The sequence below is a fragment of the Aethalodelphis obliquidens genome, unplaced genomic scaffold, assembly GCF_003676395.1.
Source record: "Aethalodelphis obliquidens isolate GAN/ISIS:26980383/991018 unplaced genomic scaffold, ASM367639v1 scaffold50, whole genome shotgun sequence".
In the NCBI taxonomy this organism is placed as follows: Eukaryota; Metazoa; Chordata; class Mammalia; order Artiodactyla; family Delphinidae; genus Aethalodelphis; species Aethalodelphis obliquidens.
This window is the reverse complement of record NW_020837994.1, coordinates 4,924,940-4,948,078: the sequence shown is the minus strand read 5'-3', so window position 1 is coordinate 4,948,078 and position 23,139 is coordinate 4,924,940. Positions and strand designations below refer to the sequence as shown.

Below are 23,139 nucleotides of genomic sequence, written 5' to 3'. Positions count from 1 at the left end.
TTGAGAGCCTACTATATGTCAGGTACTATGCTAGGCATTATCTCTCTCTTTTTTTTTTTTTTTTTTTTTTCGGTACGCGGGCCTCTCACTGTTGTGGCCTCTCCTGTTGCGGAGCACAGGCTCGAGACGCGCAGGCTCAGCGGCCATGGCTCATGGGCCCAGCCGCTCCGCAGCATGTGGGATCTTCCCGGACCGGGGCACGAACCCGTGTCCCCTGCATCGGCAGGTGGACTCTCAACCACTGCACCACCAGGAAAGCCCCTTTTGTTATAATTTTAAAAGGAACACTGTGGTTAAAAAAAAAAAAAAGACTGTGCATATGTCATACTAGTATTTACGTAAGACAGATTCTCAGACGTAATTACTGGGTCAAAGACTGTGAACCTCTGAAACATTTGCTGCCTTCCAGGAAACTGTTCCAATATACGTTCTTTTGGAAAATCCTAACTTGAAATGTTACGGATCTGATATTGCTTTTTGTAGGCATAAAAGCCTCATCCTTTATTAACTGAAACTTAATTCTTCCACTTTGGAGATCAATACCTGATGCATATAGCTTCGCATTAACCTCTAGTTTAATCAGCATTCCTCTAGATAAAATGTTGAAGACATTTTAGCTCCTTATCAGGAAGGGCTGTCTAAACAGAGAGCTGTTCGAAGATCGGAGCTCCTCAGTCCTGGAGGCAGATGAGCAGAGACTGGACAATTACTTGGCAGAATGTTATAGATTCCTTCTTTTTTTTCAGTCCTCAGATCTTTGGGAAACACCTCGTCCCTCAGCGACGTGCAAGGACCTGAAGACCCAGGCTGAATTTCGAGAGTTTAGCTAAGTGATCCAGTCCTGGGATTCTCCAAATTCTTTATGGCTGGCTGGACCTTAATTTTAGGCTTTGTGGAGGGTGTGCCTGTGCGAATGAATGACAGGAAACGCAGGATATGAAAACTGGCTTTTATTTTATTTCAATTAATTACGTTTCTTAAAACTATCCATCAAGCCCACTTGTGGGTTTTGGATACAAAGATAAATTCTTGCTGAAAGAACATTCTGGGGCGGGAAAAGGAGAGGCAATTGTGGGTGGGGGAGGTTGGGCGAAAAAAATCAGTATCTCCTAGTCTTCTCGCAGTATGGCTCGTTTCCCGTACTCCTCGACCCCCGCTACCAAGCCCTGACATCCCTTCCGTGGAGTTAGCGCCGGCCGGCAAGCGAGCAACGCCGGACACTTAGTAGCCCGGAACCTCGCGTGCGCGTTTCCGGCAGCAGCGTGCAAGGGGAAGTGTTTGGGCGCCGCACCGCCTCGCGCCGTGCCCTTCAGCACCGCGCTCGGAGGTGAAAGCTCGTTGCTTGGGTCCCGGCCGTGGTCTTGGTGATTTTCTTTGTAGTTGGAGGTCAGAGGCCAGGCCTCAAGTGGGAACGGCCTCACCATGATGAACGGCCGGCCGGGCCGCGTGCCCTTACAGTTCCTGCCGAATGAGGCCCGGAGCCTGCCGCCGCCCAAGCTAACCGACCCGCGGCTCTTCTACGTCGGCTTCTTGGGTTACTGCTCCGGCCTGATTGATAACGCGATCCGGCGTCGGCCGGTGGCGTCGGCCGGTGAGGGCTGCGCGGGCGGGATGGTCTGGGAGGAGAGGGGGCCGTAGGGCTGAGGGCCGGCTCTGCCTTAGGCTGCCTGAGGTGCCTCCGCTTTTCCGGGCCTTTTCGCGTGAACAGGCCCCGCCTCGCCTCCCTCAGGTATCCGCGCCCCCTGAGCTTCTCAGAATCGGGCCGGCCAGAGTGTCATTTCAGGAAACAGATGCAGTGCAACCCACGACCTCGCAGTGAGTCTGTGAAGGACCCCGGACTGAACTGCCTGCTCCCCTCTCAGTTCGCGCTGTGGGGTGTGCAAAAATGAGCGATCAGTCGATGCATTGCACTACTGACACTGCGTGCATTATAGCATTTAGTCTTCAGACACCTTGGGTGGCGAGGTGGGGGAGAGGTATTATCCATAATGGGGAAACAGAGCCTTAGATTAAAGCATCTTGCCCAAGGTCCTAAGTAGCACAGTCTGTTTTTAAACTTCAGAGTTTAAAGAGAGTGCTGTTCAGAACCAGCACTTCTCAGATTTAATGTGCATACTAATAATTTGGGGATCTTGTTAAAATGCAGATGCTGGTTCATTAGATCTGGAGAGAGGCCTGATGGTCCCAATCTCCCAGGCGCTGCTGGTCTGGGGACTTCACATTGAGTAGGAGGCTCTAAACCACTGGGCTATATTTCCTAGTAGATCAGTGTTCACCTGTCTGAGACCAGCAGTGATAGTAAGTGACACAGTTAACTGTGCTAAAGTCTATGGCTTTCCAAAGGGAAGAGAGGGAAACTTTGTAAAAGGTGTGTTTGAATTTAGCTTTGATATGTCAGACGGATACTTGGAGAGAGCCTTCCAGGCCCGTGGGAGGCTAGTGGGAGTGAATGGGGGCCAGTTGATGAGTGAGTGCCGAGTAGGGCGATAAGGCAACAAAGATTTAGGTGGATGGTGGCAATTTATCCTCTAGGCAGACGGGAACCTTACATGCTTTTGAAAGCTATCAGAGGAAGTTCAGTGATTGGACCTGTGTTAAAAGGTCAACTTTGTTAGAAACTGATTGGAGCCAGGGAGCCCAGCTAGGAAGAAGGCTAATACAATGGTCCAGGCAAGCAGGAATCACCTCACTTGTGCCTCTTTTGCCTTCTTCCAGCTGTATGTGTGCCTGGAGGTCGACTCCCAACCCACCAAATTTTGGCATTTCTAGTGCTCAAATAGAGTTGAGATCCTGTGTGCTTTGGACATGCCCCCACTCCACAGAAAGGAGTGATCTTTTGTCCATTTCTGCCACTAGGAACTATGGGGTGTTCTCCCTTCTTATCACCACTCCACACTTGCCCACGCCTGTCACTTGGTGTAATGGAAGGAGCTCCATTTTGGAATTAAATGGCCTTGCTCCACTGCTTCCCAGCCATGTCACCTTGGGCAAGTTACTTCGTCAGAGCTCAAGTTTCCTCATCTATAAAGTGAGAATAATTCATCTTTGCATATTTTTTTTTTTGAGAATTAAGTGAGATTCTGTAGGCAAATGCCTGACACAGGGAAGGTGCCTAACAGGTTTCCCTTTCCTTAGCTCTTGTTCTGCAAACAGTTTACCATATATTTGTTCAACCTTAACTGAGCTCTTTCTCTGTGCCAGGCAGTGTTACACATTGGGTGTATGGGGGGAGGAATACTGTCCTGCCCTTGAGGAACTCCTAATTGTGTCAGGGAGACAAACAGATCTGGGTCTAGGTGTGACAGACAGGTATTTTGATAGAGGTGGGTGAGCAGAGAGTGCTTTGGGAGCATAAAGGAGGTTCAGATCAGAGGGATCCTGTTCCAGAGGAAGAAACGGTTGGCTGAGATTTGAAGTATGTATCGCTTAATCTCACCTCATTGTTGTCAAAGAATGTTTTGTGCCTTTTCTGGGAGACAGAAGAGCATAGTAGTTAAGAGCGCAAGCTTTTGGATTTGACACCACCTCCTCCCTACTAGCCATTTGATTCTGGAGAAGTTACTTATCTCTGTGAGCTTTAGTTTCCTCATCTATGAAATAGGGATGGTGTCTACCTCTTTGTGTGGCTGTGAGAACTAGGTGAGATAATGGATGTAAAGCACTTAGCCCAGGCCTAGGGGTCAAAGTTCCTGAGTTCCCTGGGTTTCCCCTTAGTTGCTTTGGAAAATTCAGGTCTTGAGGACTTTATTGAAATAGTTTTCCTCAGTAGCATTTATTGAACGCATACTGTGTTTATCTAGTTCAATGTCAGGCATATAGTAATGTTCAATGAGTATTTATTGAATGAATGTGTAGTTTACAAGGAAATATAAAACATTGTTCCAACCATCCAAAGATTTACAAACCAGATATGCATATCTATTAAAAAGGTGAATTGTGGTACAACTTCATACACATAGGAGGAGTGGGGAAGAGAAATATACAGTGGATTTTCCAACTATGGCCATGGAGAGTACCTGGCATTCTGTAGGTAGTTGGAATATTCTGTCAATGAAATCAAGTTGTGCAGATCTTTTTCAAGTTAGCAGAAAATATTAAATACAATTTTTTCTTAAGCTTTTCTCCCATCACCTGTTTTTTTTTTTTTTTTTTTTTTGCGGTACGCGGGCCTCTCACTGTTGTGGCCTCTCCAGTTGTGGAGCACAGGCTCTGGACGTGCAGGCTCAGCAGCCATGGCTCACGGGCCCAGCCGCTCCACAGCATGTGGGATCTTCCCGGACCGGGGCACGAACCCATGTCCCCTGCATCAGCAGGCGGACTCTCAACCACTGCGCCACCAGGGAAGCCCCATCACCTGTTTTTAAACCCTTGTTTCTGGTTACCCCTTACCTGCCCTAAATTTAGAGTTAGTTGGTATCTAAGTGTAATCCACAAAATTAAATTTTTATTGATTTCTAGTTTAATATCTGTAGTTTATGGCATTCTGCAAAGAGCATCATGGCTCTCGAGTTTAGGTTCACTGAGTAAAGGAAAGAAGGGGAAAATAATTGTGGGAGGGTTGTGTATGTGGTGAAAGGGAGACCACTGCTGAAAGAGAAGAGGCTAGGGAAATGAGGACTTGAGAAGAGGCCAAGCCATGCCTTTAGGGCTAGGACACTGATATCATCTAAATCTTCTGTGAGGGATTTGAGTAAGCACAGAGAGTCTGAGTCTTTGTGTAGTCCAGTGGCACATGGGAGAACCCAGCACATTTTGGTTTGCTGTATTACAGGTGGCCCATTAGGGGAAGCAGTGGCTCTTTGGGCTAAGGGAGAATGCAGAAGAGTCTGGGCCCTGTCCAGTCCCAGGTCATAGTCATACTTTGTATTTTTATTGTTTTACAATTTTTCCAAAACACTATAATAACTACTGTGAAAAAGATAGGTTAGGTATTATCTTTGTTTTAGAGGTAGTAAATTGATTTGCCCAAGGCCATTCATCCATTTATTATATATTTATTAAGTGCTGTCTGTGTGCTGGTATACAAAGATGAATCAAACATTGACTTTGCCTGATAGTAGAGAGAGAAATAATTACTATAGCAATTTACATATTAATAGAGATGAGTTCATCCTTTTAACTCTAGGAAAGTTATAGGAAGGTTTCTTAGCAGAAGTGATGTCTGGGGCTTCCTTGGTGGCTCAGTGGTTGAGAGCCTGCCTGCCAGTGCAGGGGACACGGGTTCAAGCCCTGGTCTGCGAAGATCCCACATGCTGCGGAGCAACTGGGCCCGTGCGCCACAACTACTGAGCCTGTGCGTCTGGAGCCTGTGCTCTGCAACAAGAGAGGCCGCGATAGTGAGAGGCCCGTGCACCGCGATGAAGAGTGGCACCCACTTGCCGCAACTAGAGAAAGCCCTCGCACAGAAACAAAGACCCAACACAGCAATCAATCAATCAATAAATAAATATTAAAAAAAAAAAAAAGTGACGTCTGAGTTGAATCTTGAAGGATCAGGAAGTTGCTGGACAGAGAAGTAATCAGTGCGTGGTATATAGAAGCATGAAGGAGCCTAGTTTATGTGAGGAATTAAAAGTAGTTCAGTATTGTTGGGCACAATGTGCATATCAGGGAGTGTCAGAAGATGAAGGTGGAAGAGGCAGCTCATGAAAGGCCTGGGAGATCATATGCATGAGTTTAGGGTCCTGTTGACCATAATTGAAGAAGGGACTGACAGACTAGTTTGTGTTTTAGTAGAAATTCCTCTAATGACAGGGTAAAAGCTGGGATCAGTGTGGAGTAGAAAATGAGGTGAAAGGCAGACCAGTTAGTGTAAATGCACACAAGTTCCCTGAAGTGAGGAAAGGAAATATTTATAAGGTAGGATTGACAGTGACGGGATGTAGGAGAAGAGGGTAGGAAAAAAAGATAATTACTATGTTTATTACCCAGGACATGGATTCCTGGGTAAATGGTCTTATTCTCTGAATTAAGAAAAAGAGGTATGAATAGGAAGGAACTGAGTTTGTTTGGGGGTATTCAGGTAAACGTATCTGTCAAATATTTGGCTATATTTGTTGTTCAGCATGGGTGCCTGAGTTGGACGTTACTTATAGATTATAATAGATAAAACTATAGGAATAAAAAGTTCTCCAAAGGAACATCTATGGGATAAGAAGAGGGCTGGGAATAGAATGCTGAGGCATAGCTAGAAAACCTGCCTTTAGCCTTTTGCAAAAAAAAATTTTTGTATATAAAGTTTATACCTTTGCATCTCCCCTTCACATTTAAAATTTTGGCTTTCCTAGATCATGTGATCCTCTCCAGTCTTATAATAGGATGATTTTTTTAGTAGGATGATTTTATTTATTTATTATTAATTTATTTGCTGCTCCGCGTGGCATGCGGGATCTTAGTTCCCCAACCAGGGATCGAACCCATACCCCCTGCAGTGGAAGCGTAGAGTCTTAACCACTGGACCGCCAGGGAAGTCCCAGTAGGATGATTTTTTAAAGATAGTTTTTGAATAAGTAATATATGCAAAATTACAAAATTTAGCAGGTACAAAAGAGAATTGAGATATATTTGTCGTACAGTGTACTGTTTTAGTAACCAATAGATATGCAAAAATAAATTGGTATATGGAGACAAACCAGATTGCTTTTAGACCATCTGTAGAGGACTTTACCTCTACTCGTCATCTTCTGAACATGTCCTGGAATACAAGCTAGTGTAGGTCTAAAGTTAACTTATTGAAAAAGAAAAACTTTTTTTTCTGTTTCAGTCTGCCATTCAGGTTTTTGTACTTATCCACCTTTTTCCTTGAAGAAACTTATAAAACCTGAATTTTAAAAATCTTGGGTTCTGTTGATAGTTATATTTGTAGACTTAATGTTGCTTTTCATAGTTGCCAGATATCCTGAGGAAGATGTCCCAAAGAATACCCATGTACAAAAGCCTTTTTTCTTAAAAGAATGTCAAAAGAAATAAATTATATATCTGAAACATGAAAAATGTGATTTTTAATACACATGACTGATTTTCGCTTTCTTTGGGATTTGTTTCAATTTCAGGTTTGCATCGCCAGCTTCTATATGTTACTTCCTTTATTTTTGTCGGATATTATCTTTTAAAACGTCAAGACTGTATGTGTGCTCTGAGGGACCATGATATGTTTGCATATGAAAAGTCACATCCAGAGGATTTTCCTGAAAAAGGTATTTCAAGTTAATTGCAGAAAACTTCTTTCTTATTCTGTATCATTTTCCCTGGTTAATCTTATTTATGCCTATGGCTTCAGTGCCTTCTGTGTTCTGTTGACTTCCACATCTTTGTCTATAGACCAGAATTCTCTTGAATTCATATATCCAGTTTCTGGCTGAGTACCTCTGTGTCCCTCAGACAGCAGACAACTCATGTCCCCTCTGCTTGCCCAGACCTTCTGTTCTTCTGTGTCCTGCTTCAGTGAATGGCACACTGTCCACCTAGGCTCTCCAGCCAGAAGCCTGGGAATCACCTTCAAGTCTGTGTCTTTGACTTCCCATTAGTCATCAAGTCTAACCGTTCTAATCCCTAAATAATTCTCAGCTCTGAACTCTCCTCTCTACCCTTGCCACTACCCTGGTTCAGGCCCTGGTAATCTCTTGTGTGGGCTCTTGCACTTGCCTCCAGCTTGCCTCTGCCTTTAGTCTTACCAGAAATCACATCTGTGTGGATAAATATGGATGTGCTTAAAATAGCTATCCATTGCCTTTTGGATAAAATCAAGACTCCCTAGGATGGCTTGTTTTCCCAGGCTGAGCTAATTACCTGGTAGAAACACTTAACTCATACCTCTTATCCACCCCTTATCACACACAGGCTGTGTTGTGTCCCTCACTGGACTGTAGCTTCATCTTTGTTTCTCCAGCCTCCAGCACAGAGCCTACACATAGTAGGCACTTAATAAATAATGGCTGGCCTGAACTACATAGAGCCCTGCCTCATCTCCTGCCTCATGAAATGCTGTCCTGAACCTGCCCTATATCGCTTTGTACATGCTATACCTCTTTAGTCCTCCTCTTGCCCCATTTCCACTCTGCGCCCCCAACAGATTCCTGCTCAAGATTCATCATCTCAATGAAGCCTTCATCCAGCTATAGACAGGAATTTCCTTAGCATACTCTACTTATCTTTGTGCAGCTGTGAATATAACTGTAATACAGCTGTTTTCTTGTTCATATTTTATACAGATACACAATATAGATGTGTACATACGTGAATGAGTGTAGGAAATTTTTGAAATTTTGTAAATATATAGATTTTTAGATTTTCCTATTTATGTAAAAGTATAATATTAAGCATTTAAATTTCATCAGACTGAATGATGATGTGTAGGGTCCTATTTAGCTCTGAAATTGTATTACTCTAACATTTCCCTAGCCTTCAGTCACATATGTGATGTTTATGGTGGATCAGAAAGGCAACTTTTTTTTGCCAATGAAGAGCTCAAAGACTAATACAAAGCCATGAATAGTAGGTGTATCAGGGATGGGAAATACTCAGAACTGCTGGATGTTAGATCTGAAAAAGGAATCTTGGGAATATTGATTTCTAAGAGGGAGACCCAGTATTAGTTAGTCCTCAGTCCCAGACCTCTGGCTCTTTGCCTCCACATTTCCACTAGCTCCCTCTGGCAGTGAGTGTAGCCTCACGGGCTCATTCTCTCTGAGCAGCAGATTACTGGCAGGTGTGCCAAGAGCCTTCTGCACGGACAGTGCAGTCATGGAGAGCTTGAACGCCTCAGCTCCTGGCCCTTCCCTATTCATTCCTTCTTTTACCCCTTCAGCTAGGATCCCCCTGGCAGCCCTTTGCCCTTCCAGATAACCATCTGGATGTCACCACAGATTCTTCCAAAGTTATTCTTCATTCAGTGGAACAAAATGCCTCAGTGATTGCCAAGCCATGGTTGAGGACTAGAAAATAAGGCAGTTCTTAAAAGAATATTAAGTGTTAATTTTTCTTTAGGAAATATGATTTTTTAAACACAATTTAAAAATCTTCTGTGATCTTTCTTTTTATAGATAAGAAAACTTACAGTAAAATTCTTGAAGAATTCTATCCAGTGCGTTGAAGTCTCCAAAATGCTTGCTCCGGTTTCACTGATACTGGTTTTTTCTGAATTTTGTGGAACTGTTTCTGTGACATCTGAAGTTTATGTTAATCTATACATTAACACCTTGTGATTAAAATGGTCATCATAAGCACTCTGACTCCTTTTTGTCATAAGAAAAATAGTTCATCAGAGAATGGTCAATCTCCATTTACCTAGTTTTAAGAAGCCATCTGGGAGATTTAAAAATGGGGTTCTAGTTCAGAGTTGGCAAACTATAGCCTGTGGGCCAAATCTGGCTCACTGCCAATACAATTTTACTGGACACAGCCAAGCTCATTTGTTTATCTGTTTATGGCTGCTTCCATGCTACTGCAGCAGAGTTGAGTGGTTGTGACAGAGACCTAATGGTCTGCAAAGCCTAAAATATTTAATATATGGCCCTTTACAGAAGAGTTTTGCCTGCTCCAGTTCTAATGCCAAGTGAAACCAAGCAATGGATTGGTTCCAGATTATGGAAGGTTTTGTGAGTCGTGCAGAATAATTTTGACTTGATTCTGTAGGTAGTGGAAAGTCACTAAATGATTTTAAATAGGAATAACATGGTCATGTTTGTATTACTGAGCTCTCTGCAACAACATAGAGGGTGGTTGAGAAGGAGGAAACTCAAGACCAGGAGAACAGCTGACACGGCAACGGGGTCTCAGCTCTTAGATGGATCATCCTGGAGAAAGTGGGCTCAGTAGCTAATTCTGTCCACAGTGGAGCTTGGTGCAATTAGAAGTAAGAGATCCCACCTAACTAGAATGAGGTTACTCTTTATGGCTTATCAAGTCCAAATGCTTGTCCAAAAAGTTTTTGTTTCCAGGGTCAGATTTTATAATCAGATTAGGTTTTGGAGATTAATAAAAGTGTTTGTTTATATGTGATTTCAAATTAGGTTGCAGTCTGAATATAGGCAGATGGGCAAATCAGATGGTTCCATCTCTCTTCTCTTGAGTCCTACTTAAAAATGAAATTGTGTCTGAGAAAGTACTTTAGAGGTTAATAAAGATATGTACAAATACAAGGTCTTATTTTTTATTGCTACTGCAATAAATATAGTTCACCTGTGCTCAGCAGGTGTAAGAGTATGAACCACTCACTCAGTTTTTTTTTGTTTTTTTTTTTTTTTTTTGCGGTACGCGGGCCTCTCACTGTTGTGACTGCTCCCGTTGCGGAGCACAGGATCTGGACGCGCAGGCTCAGCGGCCATGGCTCACGGGCCCAGCCGCTCCGCGGCATGTGGGATCTTCCCGGACCAGGGCACAAACGTATCTATGTGGAACCTAGAAAAATGGTACAGATGAACCGGTTTGCAGGGCAGAAATAGAGACACAGATGTAGAGAACAAACATATGGACACGAAGGGGGGAAAGTGGCAGGGGGGTGGGGGTGGGATGAATTGGGAGATTGGGACTGACATATATACACTAATATGTATAAAGTAGATAGCTAATAAGAACCTGCTGTATAAAAAAGTAAATTTAATTTTTTTTTAAAAAAAGAGAAGTTATATAAGGTAACAGGATCCATATCCTTATCTGTAAATTTGAGGTGTTAGGAGACAAAGCACAGTCCCCAGATATATTATCTGTGCAGATGCTAGATGAATGCTGAGGTCCCTCTCAACTCTAGTCAGTAATTCCATGAGTTACAATCCTTCCTCTTTACCATTGACCTAGTCTTCTGACCAACAGTCTTGGAAGATAATAATTCCTTGCATTGCCACATTATCACAGTTGACAAACTGCATTTGCTATATTTATTAATAACTAGGAAAACGAGGCCCAATGAGAGGCTCATAGTTGCACAAGTTAGTAGCAGAGTCAAGTGAACAAGACCTTCCAAGTTCTAGTTCAGTTACCTGCTTGTAACACCACCTTGAGGGAAAAGATTTACTAGGTACCTGACGGAGAGAGGAGGAGAGCATCAGAGGGGATCTCTCACCTAGGCCACCCTCACTCCCAGTCCAGAGCAGAAGCCCCTTCTGCACCCTCCTGACTGATAATCATCCGCTGGACCACTTCCTTCCTCTTCTGTGGCCAGAGCTATGAGAAAGTTCATCTTTATGTTGAACTGGATTCTAACTCCTCATGGCCCCTCCCCATTACATGAAAATACTCACCCCACCCTAAAGTCATGGGCCTTAACTCTGCTTATATTAGCACAACAGGGTAGTGTGAAAACCCATCTCCCAGCTTTAACTTGCTCAGTCGCACAACAGCCATATGAGGCAGAAAAACATTAGTGTCGCCCTTTTCAGATGAGGACACGGAGACGCAGGCAAGGGGAGGTACTTGCCCAAGGTCTCACACATGACAGGAGGAGACTCAGCCCAGCTCCCCAGACCTCAGAAGAAAGTGACGGTTTTCCCTCTCTCCAAGTCCCCTTCATGGGCTGGCCAGGCACACAGCCGCAGGTGACCTGGGGTCATCCTGCATTGGACAGCTGGCCTTGCCTCTCCAAGGTACAGAGGGCAGCCGAGTCCAGCCATGGACCTGCTGTGAGGGCAAAGCTTCCCCTTTTAACCCTTTCTGTATGGCAGGTCGCAGAGTAGAACAGAGAACATGGCCAGCTCTTCCCTCTGGCTTTGTGGCCCTGGGCTAGTCACTGCTCCTTTCTGAGCTTCAACTTCCTCCTATGTTGTAATAAAGATAAGAGCAAACATCCATTGAGGGCTTGCTATTCTAAACTAAGTTAATATATGCAAAGTGCTTGGAGCAGAACTCAATCCTTCCAATAATCCTATGGAGTCTGTTCACAGAGGAGGAAACTGAAGCCTAGGAAGGTCAAGAAATTAACCTTAAAACACACACTGTTAGTTCCTAGGCAAGGAGGAGTTGGAACAAGTGCTAAATCCTACCCACCAGTAGTTATGAGGATTAGAGATGGTGTTTGTGAAATATCTGGAATATTGCAAGACCTCAATAAACACACACTGCCTCCTGGCCACTCCCCTTTCCTATGCTATGCTCCCAATTCCTCCTTTATTCTTCCATTCTAGGACTTGCTACACACAGTTCAGTTCCTTTTGTACCTGTCCTGGCTCCCAGGACTGCAAATGCTCAGTAGATGCTGGCTGAATGATGACCGTTAGATTCACTTTTTGATATACTCTAGGGTCTTTGGTTATAATGTCCAGTCACCTTGAAAAATAGGGTCCCTGACTTGGCAGGAGGAAGTAGTGAGGACTTTGACACTTTGGCAAGGGACCCCAAGTGGCTGCAGCCACACATGGCCAAGGCACAGCAGGTGCTCAAAGCCAGCTCATGGGCCTGACTCTAAGGTGAAGCTCTTTTCCAGAATTCCAGAAGGAGAGGTGTGCCGTACTCTGTCCTGACAGTCTTCATCATGCACGGTGCTTTCCTCAATGTGTTACTGCAGACAAACTGTTAGCAAGGTGCATTAGCCCAACATTACCTCCCCACCAGTCAGCTGGGAGAAGAACTTTCATAAAATTGTACCCTAAACTATGAGTGGAAAAGAGCAGGTTTTCTAAAATAATTAAGTGAAAACATTTAATTTTAATAGATTACTTAAGTAAACATTTGATTAATTCACTTCCAGCCCTAAAACATTTTTTGTTTGTTTGTTTTTGACTTTTACTAGGGAAAACACCACGCCGTGCACCTTGCGGGATCTTAGTTCCCCACCCAGGGATTGAACCTGCGCCCTTGGCAGTGAAGGCATGAAGTCCCAACCACTGGACTGCCAGGGAAGGGAAAACGTTCTTAAAATGTTTTCTCCTCGGGAAAATGGAGCTTCCTGTGTATTTAAACATCCAGGATGGCTGGGCAGTGTGTTTAGCCAGAGACCAGTAGGCTGGACATTGTGGTTTAGGTTCTGGGGCTGCTTCCAGGTCCACCTGTGACCAGGCTTCCAGGGCTCCAGCATCCACGAGTATAAAGTGAAGGGTTTGGAGATCTCTGAGGGAAGGCCTTTCCAGCCCTAGTTGTATAACTCCTTCTGAATCCATGTTTGGGTCACTAAGGATATTATTATCCTGCTCTACGTCTCTCATTTTTAACCCAGCTCCAGAGTCACTGACTCAGAACTGGAAAACATTATGTCCTGCTTGCAGACAGGGCTGGGAGAGCTGACCCGGCGTGGTGGGCAGGTCAGGAGTGCCCCATCAGCAGCCTCCTGGGCCTACCTTTACCTTTGAATAAATAGAATTTATTCAACAAGGGGGCTGACCTTTGTTAAGTCCTCCCCAGCTCAGACTTTGGGGGACTCCAGCTGAGCACAGGGCCTCTGTGTCCTGCTGTGTCAGTCTGCTTCTGTGTGTGCATCGTAATCCCATCTCAGGCCAGTCCTTTCCCAGAAATGCTCCTGGCCCTGGCCCCGGCCCCAGGGATTGAGGGGGCGCTGTAAGTGTGAGTGAGTGAGTGAGTGAGTGCACCAATTTGTAATTGGGGGAATAAATGAGCAATGTGAGTAAACGAGTGCAGAACAGACGGAGTAGCCCTGCGAAGGAGGGACAGGAAGGTCTGCGTGGCCAGGGTCATGCAGCCAGCAGGCTATAGACTGAGACTGCCTCCATGCCCACCTGGTGGATGAAAGATAAAATGTTGCTGACTCAGCAGCTGCCAGCTGGCTCCCATTATCAGGGATCTAAGGGCACAGGCTGCGCTCAGACAAGTTCTAGGAGTGGGGAGAGGAGGCAGGCAGGAAAGAAAGGACAAGGGCGTGAGGTCTTCTCAGGGGGTGCGATGAGGCAGGAGAGGTAGCCCTTGGTTCAGAAGGGCCCACTGAACACAGGTGTCCCTGCTCTCAAGTTGCCATGTCTCAGGGTTGGGAGGTTATCTTGTCCAGCTGGGCCACTGCAGGTGGAAGTAGCAATGGAGAAGAGTGAAGTAGCAGAAGCTGGGCTAGACTTCAAGCATCATTCAGTTTCCCCAGACTTCCCTCCCACCCTCAGGTGGGGAAACTGACACCGAGTGAGGCACTTTACTGGAATGGCCTCTGCGGAGCTGCCTGTGACCTCACCTTCAGGGTATCTGAATGCCTCAAGTTGGAAAAACTGAACTGGTTCCAGATGGACTGGGGTCAAGGCCCCCAAGGGCCAGGCCAGGAACACCATGTGACCGTGGTGCCAGGGGTAAGCTGATCAAGTGCCCTGGGAAAGCCAGACTCCAAGTAACCCTGGCTGAGCTTGAGCCCAGGCAGCTACAGAATGGACTCAGACCTAGGCTGTGACAAGTTTTCTAGTTTTAAAAATGATTTATATACACACACTCATGTCACCTGATACCCATGGACCTCAGGCTGTTTGTCACTCCAGTTCTGACCTACTGGAGAACATAGGGGGTCAAGAGTCACTGAGCCCCTGCTGTGTACTTTGACCCCCTGCTGTGCCATGAGGAGTCAAGAGAAAACCGGACAAAGTCCCTGCCCTCCAGAACCAGACTCCCTCTGTCACTGGGGGGACTTCATGCACTGAGAGCCTGCAGTGTGTCTGTGCTGTGCTGGGCCTGGGGATGTAACAGGGCACGAGGGGGTCAAGGTGCCCCACTCAGACAGTTTATATCTAGTGAGAAGAAAGCTATGATGAACACATGCACAGTTAAATATGATAATATCACATCATGACATGTACTAGGAAGAAAATAAAATAAATTAATAAGCTAGAGCCTTGCTACTACAAATGTTGTCTACAGACCAGAAGCATCCAATAACCAGAGAGCTCGTCAGAAATGCAGATTCTCAGGCCCTGCCCAGGACCTCCTGAATCTCTATTTCAGCGGGACCGGCGGGTCAGGAATTCACTCCAAGCATGGTAATTGCCCCAGGGAAAAAAGAAACATTTGAGATGTAAATGTTCTCAGCTTCTGGAAGCTCTGTCTTGCAGGCAGAGGGAACAGCCAGTGCTACCAATCATAAAATATTCTCCTTAAAGGCACAACTAACTCTCTAGGGAACCTTAAGCAAGTCATCTTACCTCTTTAGGCCTCAGTTTCCAACCGGGTAAATCGAGGAGTTGAACTCAATAGAGGCTCTTTCAAACTAAAAAACTACAATCCTCTGAATGGAGGATTCCGAGGCATCAAGAGTCAAATGATCTGGGGCTTCCCTAGTGGCGCAGTGGTTGAGAGTCCGCCTGCCGATGCAGGGGACGCAGGTTCTTGCGGGTCCGGGAGGATCCCACGTCCCGCGGAGCGGCTGGGCCCGTGAGCCACGGCCGCTGAGCCTGCGCGTCCGGAGCCTGTGCTCCGCAACGGGAGAGGCCACAACAGTGAGAGGCCCGCGTACCTCAAAAAAAAAAAAAGAATCCGTCTGACGATGCAGGAAACAAGGGTTCGAGCCCTGGTCTGGGAAGATCTCACATGCCACAGAGCAACTAAGCCCGTGCTCCACAACTACTGAGCCTGAGCTCTAGAGCCCGCGAGCCACAACTACTGAAGCCCTCACGCCTAGAGCCCGTGTTCCGCAAGAAGAGAAGCCACAACAGTGAGAAGCCCGCGCACCGCAACAAAGAGTAGCCCCCACTCACCACAACTAGAGAAAGCCCGCGCGCAGGAACGAAGACCCAATACAGCCAAAAATTAAAAAAAATATAAAATTAAATTAAAAGAGTCAAATGACCAGCGAAGAAAGAGCTATTTGAGGGAGCAGCAGGGCCCTGGAGTCCTCAGGTTACCCTAAGAGGCCCAGGCCTTTTCTGTCCCTTGGGAATAGAAGTATCTCTGCTTGGGGAATCCACTGCAAACTCCACTGTTACAAAGGCTCCTTGTGAGTGGCAAACTGGCGTCAACCCAGGAAGCTGGCAGGTCTTCCTGACCAGCCTCCACTCTGGTCTTCCTCCCTATCATACCCCTCCCCCCGTTCTGGGAAGACCCAGCCCTCTTCCAGCTGATGCAACTGGCTCCCGGGGCAGCCTACAGGCTTCTGAGCTTGCTGAGTAGTAAAGAGGGGGGTTGATAGGAAAACAAAGTGCTCCCTAGTCAGTCAGTCACAAAGGTCTGGATTATCAGAGCTGGATATACTCTAGCACTCCTGCAACTCAACCTCTACCTTATTGATGAGGAGCCTGGGACTCCAAATTATATTTTCAACCATGTTTTGTTCACTCCCCTGGAAGGACTTCACCTGCCATATATATCATTTACTATAAAGCTATTATATTTTAAAATTCTGTGACCAGACAAAAGTAGTCACTCATATGGAAAACATGTCTGTCTCTCCTCTACCTGGGGTCCTTGAGGGCAAGAGACAGGTCTACCTCTTCCCTATGACCCCAGGAGCTCAGGAAATTTTCCTCGGTTTGTTGACTGAAAGGATGAATGAATGAAAATTGTGGGGACCTGTCTATCCTTGGTGTGCTTCCCAGATATTTCTTCACTCCTTCCTCTGTTGTTTTCATTCAGTACACTTTTACTGGGCTCCCCCTAGGGAGCCTTAGGAGAGAGATCCAAAAACAATATTGCTATGATATATAGCAAAGAGCGTTTTGCCTATGTTTTCTTCTGGGAGTTTTATGGTTTTAGGTCTTACATTTAGGTCTTTAATCCACTTTGAGTTTACTTTTGTATATGGTGTTATAGAATGTTCTAAGTTCATTCTTTTTTTTTTTTTATAAATTTATTTATTTTATTTATTTATTTATTTTTGGCTGCATTGGGTCTTCATTGCTGCACGTGGGCTTTCTCTAGTTGCGGTGAGCGGGGGCTAGTCTTCGTTGCAGTGCGCAGGCTTGTCATTGCGGTGGCTTCTCTTGTTGCTGAGCACGGGCTCTAGGCATGCGGGCTTCAGTAGTTGTGACATGCGGGCTCTACAGCGCAGGCTCAGTAGTTGTGATGCACAGGCTTAGTTGCTCCGCAGCATGTGGGATCTTCCCAGACCAGGGCTCGAACCCGTGCCCCTTGCATTGGCAGGTGGATTTTCAACCACTACGCCACCAGGGAAGCCCTAAGTTCATTCTTTTACATGTAGCTGTCCAGTTTCCCCAGCACCACTTATTGAAGAGACTGTCTTTTCTCCATTGCATATTCTTGCCTCCTTTGTCATAGATTAATTGACCATATTGTGTGGTTTTATTTCTGGGCTCTCTATTTTGTTCCATTGATCTATGTGTCTGTTTTTGTGCCAGCACCATACTGTTTTGATTATTGTAGCTTTAGGGTATAGTCTCAAGTCAGGGCACATGATAACTTCAGGACTGTTCTTCTCAATATTGCTTTGGCTATTCAGAATCTGTATCAGGATCGTTTTTCCAACATCAGTTGCTCACTTCATGTCTTTGTGTCAAGTTTTGGTAATTCTTGCAGTATTTCAAATTTTTCTTTTTCTTTTTTTTTGGCTGCACAGCATGGCATGTGGGATCTTAGTTCCCCGATGAGGGATCAAACCTGTGCCCCCAACAGTGGAAGTGGGGAGTCTTAACCACTGGACCACCAGGGAAGTCACTCATTATTACTATATTTGTTGTGGTTATCTGTGGTTATCTGTGGTCAGTGATCTTTCATGTTACTATTGCAATTTGTTTGGGGTATGACAAACTGTGCCCATATAGGATGGCAAACTTAATAGATAAATGTTGCATGTGTTCTGACTGCTCTACCAAGCAGCCATTGCCCCATCTCTCTCCCTCTCCTCAGGCCATGCAGCAATATCAAAATCAGGCCAGTTAATAACCCTACAGTGGCCTCTATGTGTTCAAGTGAAAGGAGGAGTTACACATTTCTCACTTTAAGTCAAAAGCTAGAAATGATTAAGCTTACTGAGGAAGGCATGTCGAAAGCTGGGATAGGCCAAAAGTTAAGCATCTTGTACCAGTTAGCCACGTTGTGACTGCAAAGGAAAAGTCCTTGAAAGAAATTAGAGGTACTATTCCAGTGAACACACGAATGATAAGAAAGCAAAACAGCCTTATTGCTGATATGGAGAAAGTTTTAGTGGTCTAGATAGAAGACTAAACCAGCCACAACATTCCTTTAAGTCAAAGGCCCTAACTCTCTTCAACTCTATGAAGACTGAAAGAGGTGAGGAAGCTGCAGAAGAATAGTTTGAAGCTAGCAGAGGTTGGTTCATGAGGTTTAAGGAAAGAAGTCATCTCCATAACATAGAAGGTGAAACAGCAAGGGCTGATACAGAAGCTGCAGCAAGTTATCCAGAAGATCTTGCTAAGACATTTAAGGAAGATGGCTACATTAAACAACAGATGTTCAATATAGATGAAGCAGCCTAATATTGGAAAGAAATGCCACCTAGGACTTTCATACTTAGAGAGAAGTCAATGCCTGGCTTCAAAACTTTAAAGGACAGGCTGACTCTCTTGCTAGGGGCTAATGCAGCTGGTTACTTTAAGTTGAAGTCAATGCTCATTTACCATTCCCAAAATCCTAGGGTCCTTAAGAAGTATGCTAAATCTACTCTGCCTGTGCTCTAATGTGGATGACAGCACATCTGTTGACAACATGGTTAACTGACTAATTTAAACACACTGTTGAGACCTACTGCTCAGAAAAAGAGTTTCCTTTCAAAATATGACTGCTCATTGACAACGCACCTGGTCACCTGTGAGCTCTGATGGAGAGCTACAACAAGATTGTTTTCATGCTTGCTAACGTGACATTCATTCTGTAGCCCATGATTCGGGGAATAATTTTGACTTTAAAGTCTTATTATTTAAGAAACACAGTTCCTAAGGTTATAGCTGCCACAAGTAGTGATGCCTCTGATGGATCTGGGCCAATTCAATTGAAAACCTTCTCAAAAGGATTCACCATTCTAGATGCCATTAAGAACATTCTTGGACTTCCCTGGTGGCGCAGTGGTTAAGAATCTGCCTGTCAATGCAGGGGATACGGGTTTGAGCCCTGGTCCGGGAATATCTCACATGCCGCGCGCGAAGCAACTAAGCCCGTGCGCCACAACTACTGAGCCTGTGCTCTAGAGCCTGCGAGCCACAACTACTGAAGCCCATGTGCCTAGAGCCTGTGCTCCGCAGAAAGAGAAGCCACCGCAATGAGAAGCCCGTGCACCACAACAAAGAGTAGCCCCCACTTGCTGCAACTAGAGAAAGCCCACACGCAGCAACAAAGACCCAATGCAGCCATAAATAAATAAATAGATAAATAAATAAATTTATTTTAAAAAAAGAACGAACATTCTTGATTCATGGGAAGATGTCAAAATATCAACATTAACAGGGGTTTGGAAGAAGTTGACTCCAGCTCTCATGGATGACTTTGAGGGGTTCAAGACTTCAGTGGAGGAAAAAACTGCAGATGTGGAAACAGCAAGAGAACTAGAATTAGAAGTGGGGCCTGATGGCTTCTCTTGTTGTGGAGCATGTGCTCTAGGCGGGCGGGCTCAGTAGTTGTGGCTCACTGGCTCTAGAGCGCAGGCTCAGTAGTTTTGGTGCCCGGGCTTAGTTTCTCTGCGGTGTGTAGGATCTTCCCAGATCAGGGGTTGAACCCATGTCCCCTTGCATTAGCAGGTGGATTCTTAACTTCTGGGCCACCCGGGAAGCCCCATACATATACTATATTAAAGTATACACATATAGCATACATTCTATATCTATATTCTAAATATAATAAATTACAATTTTCCTGATTTCATGCATCTATATATTATTTATGGTTACATATACAGTAAATAAAAACTTACATGGGGGATAGACATAGAGTCTGTCATACAGAGTGAAGTAAGTCAGAAAGAGAGAGACAAATACCGTATGCTAACACATATATATGGAATTTAAGAAAAAAAAATGTCATGAAGAACCTAGGGGTGAAACAGGAATAAAGACACAGACTCACTAGAGAATGGACTTGAGGATATGGGGAGGGGGAAGGGTAAACTGTGACAAAGCGAGAGAGAGGCATGGACATATATACACTACCAAACGTAAGGTAGATAGCTAGTGGGAAGCAGCCGCATAGCACAGGGAGATCAGCTCGGTGCTTTGTGACCGCCTGGAGGGGTGGGATAGGGAGGGTGGGAGGGAGGGAGACGCAAGCGGGAAGAGATATGGGAACACATGTATATATATAACTGATTCATTTTGTTGTGAAACTGAAACTAACATACCATTGTAAAGCAAGTATACTCCAATAAAGATGTTAAAATGAAAAAAAAATAAATAATTGCACAGTCAACCCCAAATGTAAGAACGACTCCTATCATTCAGTCCTAGAGGGTCACAGACACACTGAATTTTTAAAGCAGATTCTAGACGATGAAATTTAGTCTTGATGATTCAAAGTATGAGGGCATAGGGTCACACGACTTCCCTAAAAAAAAAAAAAAAAAAAAACAACTTACATGGGAATGAAAACATCAACTTAAGGAGCCAGCTCTGGGAAGAAGGAGGGTGAAAGGGAGGAGTACATGGGTACTTTCTATTTGTTAGGTCTTATTTCTTGAGCTGAGTGATGGGTGCATGGATATTTATATATTCATTCTCTCATATTTGTGAATACATTCAGTAATTAGAACCAAAAAAAAAAAACAAACCAAAAAACGGAAAAGGAAAGTGGGAAATGTTTTCCAGGTAGAGGTACCAGCTTGGGCAAATGCCCAGAGACACTAAGTAGCAGGAATACCGGTGACTCCTCAGCATGCTGCACTCTCCCAAACGCCACTACCCCCACTTCCCACCTCAGCCCTTTTGCCCAGCCTCACCCTCCGCGGCTGACCTTTCTGACCATATCAGCCCCCTCCCCTATCGGATAGGCTCTCATCCCAGTGGCAAGTGTACACCTCTCGTTTGACCGTTCAATTCCCGAATGCCTGTCTGGCCTCAAAGCCTGCAGACTCCAGGAAGGCAGGACGGCTTCCAGCCCCAAAGCTGGGTCGCAAGGCGGGGGTGCCAGCCGCTGCAGCTTCGGTCAGCAGGGGGCGCTGCAGGGCAGGGCAGGCCAGGACCGGTGCTCCGCCCGCGCCGCCGCCGCCGCCCGAGCCAGCTATTGCGTCCCTGAGCCCCCGCCAGCGCGACGAGACACGTCGCCAGCGGAAACACACGAGTTTCCAAGCGGTAATTGTCCGTCTCGCTTTGATAAAAAGGGTTGGCCGATGCGGGAGACAGTGGGAGGAAAATCCTCTCATCGTTTTTAAGACCGCATTCACCAGATAGGCGTCATTAAGGTTTCGTAGCTGTTTATTAAAGAAAGGGGTTTGACTCAGCAGCTGGAAAGCACGGAGCCGATTTCTTTCTTTCCTACCACTGCCCTTTCGAACCGATTCTGCGGACTCATGCTTTACTTTAACCGGATGAAATCTCGGCAGGTCCCCTAGCTTTCCGAGAGCCTCCCGGTTATTGTCAGGCACTCTACGCGCAGGCCAGTGTTAAAGCAAAACTGCCCCTGTTCTGGCCACCTCTGGCTGGGACACCTGCTGGCTGGGGAGGGGCCTGGGCAGCCTCTCTCGCCTCGCTTTTCAGCTCCTCCTGCCCCTGCCCCGGCTGCCTCTGGCACTCCAGAGCTGGGGGGAGGGGGTGGGGTAGTCTCAGCCAGGAAGGTCTACCTACGATAGAGCCCTCTGGTCTTGGCAGGTTCCAGATACTGACATTTTCTCTCAGGAACACTTCTGATAGGCTCCTGGGAGACCTACCACACCATTCGGCTACAGTACCCCTAAAAAAAGGGGGTGCTTCCTCTTTGGGGCTGTTTACAGCCCCTTGGCTTCTGCATCCCTCCTCACACTTGCAGCCTCACTCTGCGGGAGTCCCCTCTCCCCTGAGCGGAAGCCCTCTTCCACGGGGTGCTTTCCAAGAAGGTCTCATCCTTCTCCTTACTGTGGGATCTACAGGTGCCCTAAGAGAAACACACAGCTGGAAGTACAGCCCCCTGACTAGAAGCGCTCCCCCCCCACTCACCAGATTCCAGACCTCACAGCCCCACCTTCAAGGCTCCCCAAATAGTTCTCCCAAAGCCTCTCTCCCCTGGTTCGAGGTGACGGGGGAGAGCTCCTTCCCCTCCCTGGTAAGGTGTGGTTGGGGGACGGGCAGAGTGAATGCGCTGACAACTCTCTCGGAAGAGTCTTCTCTCCGGCGGTTCCTGGGGGATGTTGACTTTCTCTCCGTGGCAGTCAGGTTAGCTGAGCAATGGCTTTTAGTCCTGCCCTCTCTCCTCCTCCAGAGTTCTGCATGGGTGGTTCAGCCTCTCACTTTAAGTTTAGCAGGTCTGGCCTTTGGGGCCTCAGCTGAAATTCCGAGGTGAATGGGAAAGTCTGTGTTTACATCTTATTAGTTTCCAGCCTTTGCCTGAGAGCAATGTCTCTAACCTCAACCCAGAAAAGACCTCGCCAGAGGATCCACCCAAAATACAAATCTGTCACTCCCCTGGTAAAACTTTTCACTCTCCAGCTACTCCCAGCAGGCAAGCTGCATTTCAGCTCCTGAGCTTTACAGACGCTTCCAGAACCTCACGCTTTCTCTCGCAACTTTGCCTTTCCTTCCACCAGAGGAGTTCTAGCTCCACTTCTCCACTTGGCTGATTCCTTGAGGTCTTTGAAGACCAGAGTCAAAATGTCACCTCCTCCAGAAAGCCTTCCACTACCTCCACTGTGCTTCCACAGCCCTTGCCACAAACAGTGTTTTGTTGTGATTACCTGGATCTGTATCTGTCTCCCCACTCGATCCTGAGCTCTTTGAGAACAAAAGGATGGTATTTGTTTTGCTGAGTGTTTAAATTTTTTATATGAAAAACACCAAAAAGAAAGTAAAAATCACCTATAATCCCAGCACTTTTTAAAAATTGAAGTAGAGTTGATTTACAATGTTGTGTTAACTTCTGCTGTACAGCAAAGTGATTAAGTTATACATATATATACATTCTTTTTTTTAAATTAATTAATTTATTTATTTTTGGCTGTGTTGGGTCCTTGTTGCTGTGCACAGGCTTTCTGTACTTGAGGCGAGCGGGGGCTACTCTTGGTTACAGTGTACAGGCTTCTCATTGTGGTGGCTTCTCTTGTGGAGCACAGGCTCCTGGCACGCAGGCCTCAGCAGTTGTGGCACACGGGCTCTAGAGCACAGGCTCAGTAGTTGTAGCACACGGACTTAGCTGCTCCGTGACATG

At 45.8% G+C, this 23,139-nt stretch overlaps 1 protein-coding gene and 1 long non-coding RNA gene across 2 annotated transcripts; one reads left to right on the top strand and one right to left on the bottom strand.

Moving 5' to 3' along the window:
- Nucleotides 1–1,275: 1,275 nt before the first annotated feature.
- Nucleotides 1,276–9,224, top strand: NDUFC2 (NADH:ubiquinone oxidoreductase subunit C2). The gene is made up of 3 exons (XM_027083500.1): nt 1,276–1,591; nt 7,053–7,196; nt 9,042–9,224. Exons 1-3 carry the CDS (start codon nt 1,423–1,425, stop codon nt 9,089–9,091), a joined length of 363 nt encoding a protein of 120 aa, XP_026939301.1. The 5' UTR covers nt 1,276–1,422; the 3' UTR covers nt 9,092–9,224.
- A 9,949-nt stretch (nt 9,225–19,173) lies between these two features.
- On the bottom strand, nt 19,174–22,829 carry LOC113607812 (uncharacterized). The gene is made up of 2 exons (XR_003428087.1): nt 20,150–22,829; nt 19,174–19,335 (listed from the first exon to the last, which is right to left on the bottom strand). It is a non-coding gene; the product is annotated as an uncharacterized LOC113607812 (long non-coding RNA).
- Between the last annotated feature and the right edge of the window lie 310 nt (nt 22,830–23,139).

Bases quoted from the DNA above. Each gene is read 5' to 3' on its own strand.
- NDUFC2 (XM_027083500.1), top strand. From the start codon at position 1,423: ATGATGAACGGCCGGCCGGGCCGCGTGCCCTTACAGTTCCTGCCGAAT. The intron at 1,592-7,052 runs GTGAGGGCTGCG...TTTCAATTTCAG, and splicing joins TCGGCCGGTGGCGTCGGCCG to GTTTGCATCGCCAGCTTCTA. The intron at 7,197-9,041 runs GTATTTCAAGTT...TTCTTTTTATAG, and splicing joins AGAGGATTTTCCTGAAAAAG to ATAAGAAAACTTACAGTAAA.